The sequence below is a fragment of the Elephantulus edwardii genome, unplaced genomic scaffold (assembly GCF_000299155.1).
Source record: "Elephantulus edwardii isolate Elephantulus edwardi_28Jun2011 unplaced genomic scaffold, EleEdw1.0 scaffold00067, whole genome shotgun sequence".
Classification (NCBI taxonomy): Eukaryota; Metazoa; Chordata; class Mammalia; order Macroscelidea; family Macroscelididae; genus Elephantulus; species Elephantulus edwardii.
Genome location: NW_006399817.1, coordinates 14189971 through 14195970, shown reverse-complemented (window position 1 = coordinate 14195970; position 6000 = coordinate 14189971). Strand labels below are relative to the sequence as shown.

Below are 6000 nucleotides of genomic sequence, written 5' to 3'. Positions count from 1 at the left end.
TGTAATATATAAACATATGTATATATAGATATATTTATGTATATATTTGTATATATGCATATAAATTAAATATATACAATTTTATTACATTTTTTTTCTGTGCCATAGTTATTTAAGACAGAGGAATGCGTCTTACACCAATTATCCTTCATTTCTAGACTGTCAGTGTTAATTCTTAATCAGAGAAAATATTTTTGTATGAACTTACCAATACCTGAATATATTCTTTTGGTTGACATTATTAAGAATTTTAACATTTTAGTATGAATACTATAGACTTATTGACAATGGTATTCACTACGTTTGACATTTTAGATTATGCTTGATCTATTTGAAAGAAGGAATTGTAAAGCCATGAACTAAATGATAAAATGTCATATTTGAAAACACAGGTTAATTCTACCATAAGTTTCATCATATTGAAATGTATGTTCTTTATCTGTTTTCACACTCTAGAATAAAACTTTACTATATCTTTTCAATCTATATACAGAACAGATTATCAAGGAGGCTGGGGTCTAATGAGGAGAAATATGACATCAAGATTGGAGGAAGATTCATCAACAATCTGCGCTATGCAGAAATACAACCCTGCTTGCTGAAACTGAGCAGGACCTGAAGTGCTTGCTGCAGAAGGTCAAGGACTGCAGCCTTCAATATGGATTAAAGTTCAATATCAAGAATACAAAGATTCTCACTACTGGGCCAACTGGCAGCATCAGGATTGATGGTGAAGAGACTGAGATTATTAATAGCTTTAGTTTACTTGGCTCCACAATCAACACTCTTGGCACCAGCAGCTAGGAAACTGAAAGACATATTACAATGGGAAAGTCTGCTGTTAGGGACCTCTCCAAAGACACTAAGGTGTGTCTGATACAGGCCATAGTCTTTGTAATCACTTGCTATGTGTCAGAGAGTCGGACAATTACTAGGGATGACAGAAGGTAAATTAATGCCTTTGACTTGTGGTGCTGGAGAAAAATATCAAATATACCATGGACTGCTAAGAAAATGAACAGGTTTACCCTGTTGTTGTTGTTGTTATGTGCAGTCAAGTCGTTTACGACTCATAGCGACCCTATGCACAACAGCCCTAAACCCTGCTCTATCCTGCGCCAACCGCACTGCCTCTGACACACCCATCCCGATTACCCCAGTCACTGAATCAATCCATCTCATAGAGGGTCTTCCCCTCCTGCACTGCCCCTCCACCCTCTCAAGCATGATGTCCCTCTCCAAGGACCCGTCCCTCCTGGCAACATGTCCAAAGTATGTCAGACGAAGCCCCAGAATCCTTGCCTCCAAGGAGCAGCTTGGTTTAATCCTCTCCAAGATGAATCTGTTTGTTTTCCTGGCAGTCCATGGTACATTCAGTACTCTTCTCCAGCACCACAACTGAAAAGCATCCACTCTCCTTCTGTCCTCCCTAGTCATTGTCCAACTCTCTGATGCACAACAAGCGATTGCAAAGACCATGGCCTGTATCAGGCACACCTTAGTCTCCAGAGAGACACCGTTGCTCCTGAGCACTTTAGAGAGGTCCTTAGCGGCAGACTTTCCCATTGTGATACGCTTTTTGATTTCCTGACTGCTGGTGCCAAGAGTGATGACTGTGGAGCCGAGCAAACTGAAGCCGTGAACGATCTCAATCTCTTCGCCATCCATCCTGACGCTGCCAATTGGTCCAGTGGCGAGAATCTTTGTCTTCTTGACATTGAACCTCAGTCCATACTGAAGGCTGCAGTCCTTGACCCTTCGCAGCAAGTGCATGAGGTCCTCCTCAGTTTCAGCAAGCAGGGTTGTGTCATCTGCATAACGCAGATTGTTACTAGATCTTCCACCAATCCTGATGCCACAATTATCCTCATAGAGCCCAGCCTCTCGGATAATCTGCTCTTCAGACATGTTGAAAAGGTATGGAGACAGGATGCATCCCTGGCGTACACCCTTCCCAATTTTGAACCATGCAGTGTTACCCTGCTCTGTTCTGACTACTGCCTCTTGGTCCAAGTATAGGTTTCGCATTAGCACAATTAAATGTTCTGGGATCCCCATTCTTCTCAGAGTCAGCCAGAGTTTGTTATGATCCACGCAGTCAAATGCCTTTGCATAATCAATGAAACACAGATAGACATTCTTCTGGTATTCTCTGCTTTAAGCCAAGATCCATATAACATCAGCAACAATATCCCTAGTACCACGACCCCTTCTAAACCCAGCCTGGACTTCTGGTAGTTCTCTGCTGATGTGCTGTTCTAATCGTTTTTGGATAATCTTCGGTAGAATCTTGCTTGCATGTGAAATCAATGACACTGTTCTGTAGTTTTCACACTCAGTTGGGTCACCTTTCTTTGGAATGGGAACAAATATAGACCTCTTCCAGTCAGTTGGCCAAGTGGTTGTTCTCCAGTTTTCTTGGCACAACTTGGTGAGCACATCCAGGGCAGCATCTGTTATCTGAAATACTTCAATTGGTATACCATCTATTCCTGGGGCCTTATTTTTTGCTATTTCCTTCAAAGCAGCTTGAACTTCTTCCTTCATTACCATAGGCTCTTGCTCATATGTTATTTCATTAAATTCTTCTGTATCTGCCAATTCCTCCCTATATAATGACTCAGTATATTCCTTCCATCTTCTTTTAATACTTCCTGGATCCAAGCTTCTCCTTTGAGGCAAGGATTCTTAAGCTTCGTCTGCCATAATTTGGACATGTTGCAAAGAGGGACTAATCCTTGGAGAGGGACATCATGCTTGGGAGGGTAGAGGAACAGCACAGGATAGGAAGGCCCTCTCTGAGGTAGATTGATTCAGTGGCTGGGGTAATCAGGAGATGTGTCGGAGAAAATGGGATTGGAACAGGACAGAATAAGGGTTAGGGCTGTCGTACTTTGGGTTGCTATGAGCCTAAGGCAACTCGATGGCACATAACAACAGCCACCACCTAATGAATATTAATAATTATATTGAGTGGGGAAAGGTAGAAAAAAATATTGGTTATTTTAAGTGTCATTTATTAAATGTACACTGAAGTATGAAATAAGTGGTATCCACTAGAGCTCATTTGATATTGAAAACATCTGACATTCTAAAGCTGTTACTATAATTAGTTTGAGTTTAATGTTTGGAACTTTTATATATCACTATTTTTTAAAAATTCAATTTATTGCTTCTTGGCCAGCAAAAATATAGAAGCAGATGCTTTACCTAGTTAAAATGCCAGTAATATTCCTTCTGAGCAGTTCCTTTGGTAACAAACTAAGAAATAGATTTGAGAAGAAGTAAGGAAAAAAGCAAGTAGAGAAAGTGAATACAATATTCTAGGAAAAGTGGTTGCTGCAATTAGAGTGATGGCATTGAGTTTGGGCAGAGATGAATGAATTCTGGAGACATAATTTAAATATTGAGCAGATATGATTTGATGGTAAATTGGAACTGGAAATTAAGTCAGTGGAGAAAATCAGGGAGTCAGATTAAATGGAATAATCAAGCAGATAAAATAAGCAGATGCTGGGGTTATTTTCTAAAGGGGGAAAAAAGAGTTTGGGATAAGTAAAGGTATTAAAAAGCAGTTGGATATGATGTTGGAGGTAAAGGTGGACTGTGTTCCAGCATGAGCTGAGATCTATCTAGAGAAAGGTTATCTTAAACCAAGTTATGGCTAGGTCTCTGATGTGTTCCAGACGGATTCTTTTCCCGTTTTCTAGGGCTGGATAGAAAAACAATGAAATTATTCTGGTTGTTCATAACTCTGTTAGTTATTATCCTTGTGATCTTGGGTAACTCCATGTCCTTTCTGGATATCTATTCAAATGGGACAATATATCTGAGTTACTTTTCTCACAGGACTTTGTAAGGCCAAATGTGGAAATGCATTTAAAAGCACTGAGTAATTGCATATGAATGTTATTATAAGAATCAAAGGCAATTTAAAATGATATATAAACTTACACTGGATCTTATTTCTTGATTAAAAAGCTAAAATGATGTAAAGAACACCATGGTAGTAATTGCTCATAATTAGCACCAGAGGACTTTCCTTTTAAATGCTCAGATATTTAGAGTTTAATAGACTACCTAGATGTCATAATAAAAGTTTCTTTATTAGTCTTATGCCTCTGGCATAGTATTAATGAGAACAATCAGCTGTGACTTACATATTGTCAAGGAACAGTCTTAAATTGTCTAATCCCCCTGTAGTTCCCCACGAGATCTTGGTTTTATAGAGAAAATAACTGCTTGACACAATCTAAGTACCCCATAGTTACTAATTTAGCACTATTAAAACATGATTTATTACTGTTTTTTCTCAATCTGCCACAATTAGTAAGTTTTGTCCCCCCCCCTTTACTCCAACAACCTCCTGCCTATGCAAAGGATGGTTGAGGAGTGCCTTTTCACGCTAACGTGCTGACATAGATCTAATCAATCTCTGCTTTGTTGTTTTGAACTAACTGATCTCTAATCTTTTTATTTTTAGTCTAAACTAGAGTTGCTAAGTACCACAGGAAAGAAATCCTTCAAAGTATACACAATTACTTAATTAGCTCTTAGGCATTAATTGATCATTTAGCAGGTGTGACTTGAGGAAATCAAAGTAGTTTTGCAGGAAATAAGGTTCACTATTTAAAGACACAAGTGTTTCAAGAATGATTGATGCCTCCAACAGTGGGCAAAATTCACTCCAAAGACTTGAGGCCACTTACAGCAAGGGAGATTGCTTCTGTGAAAGTCTAGCAATGTGTTTTAAGCACTGTTCGTGTGGTTCTCCAAGACTACTTCTATTTTCTTCAGACTCAGGTTTCAAATACTCCCATCTGGTTGCTGGAAAATCAATCTGAAATAAAGGAATGATTTGTCATTTATTGAAGGTGACTCAAAACTGCATTATTAATTTAATTACTTCCATCTTAGATTTGTAGAACCGAGAGTAAAGAAATGTTGCTCTTTTAGATGTTTTTATTATTTTCATTAAGTTAGAACAAACTCATAGTTGACACTCACTTTTCTGAGTTTTCAGAGGCATTAAACTGCACAGGAGGAGACTGCTTATCTCTCTCCCATGGAGCAGCTGGTGAATTCAAATCACATGCCTTTGAGTTTAGTAGTATAACTTCTTACCATTTAACCAACCAAAGTTCCCTAATATTTATTAAAGTAGAATCCTTGGAGTTTGTGCTCAATAGTTTCACATTATATTAAGTTAAACCTCAATTATTTATATAGAAGTTATATATTATTTATCAGTAATGCCTTCTGAGCCAAAATAGGAAACAAAATAAACAGAGCATGTATTTTTTTCCATAAAGATAAATATTGTTATATACCATCCAATCAGAATCAACCAATTTTTGACCCTCCAGTGAGTTTTCAGAGGCTGTAAACAGCACAAAAATTTTTTTTTCATCTTTCTTCTTTGTAGAAACTGGTAGATGGATATGTTTTGTTTATGATGAGGTTCAGTTTTTTTCATTTTGGTTTTAAATGAATATGTGTTATAAAGTGATGAAATTATGTTGTTTTTGTTGTTAGATACTGTAAGTTGAATGCGATCCATAGTGACCCTTTGAACAATAGATCTGAACCTGTCTTATCCTGTGCCATCCTCACACTTCTTGATACGTTAGAGCCCGTTGCAGCAATCACTGTGTCAATCCACCTCATTGAGGGTCTGTCCTCTTCTTCCCCTCCCTTCTCTTCTTTTCTGAGTATCATGTCCCTCTCCAAGGAATAGCTCCTCCTTGCAACATGCCCAAAGTATGTGAGGCAAGATGATTACAGAAGGTAATTATAATTTTTCATGTCATCACTCAAGGCAAACAAAAACTAGACACCATGTTGGTGTCTGATTCATGACCTCTGCAAGTCTGGGAACAAATTGTCGAGAGGAGAGAAAATTCTTCTCAGGTTAAAATCTATTTTACAAATATGTAATCCAATGGATTTTTTTTTTCAATTTGGAATTTTCTGGTCAGATTTATAGATAATGTACCATGG

General features: G+C 38.0%; 1 protein-coding gene across 1 annotated transcript in view; it reads right to left on the bottom strand.

Moving 5' to 3' along the window:
- Positions 1 to 6000, bottom strand: part of PIK3C2G (phosphatidylinositol-4-phosphate 3-kinase, catalytic subunit type 2 gamma) — a 576625-nt gene that overhangs the window by 447969 nt on the left and 122656 nt on the right. Inside the window, exon 14 of the mRNA XM_006888484.1 lies at positions 4710 to 4840. Coding sequence (XP_006888546.1) covers positions 4710 to 4840 — 131 coding nt within the window. The remainder of the gene's footprint in view (positions 1 to 4709; positions 4841 to 6000) is intronic.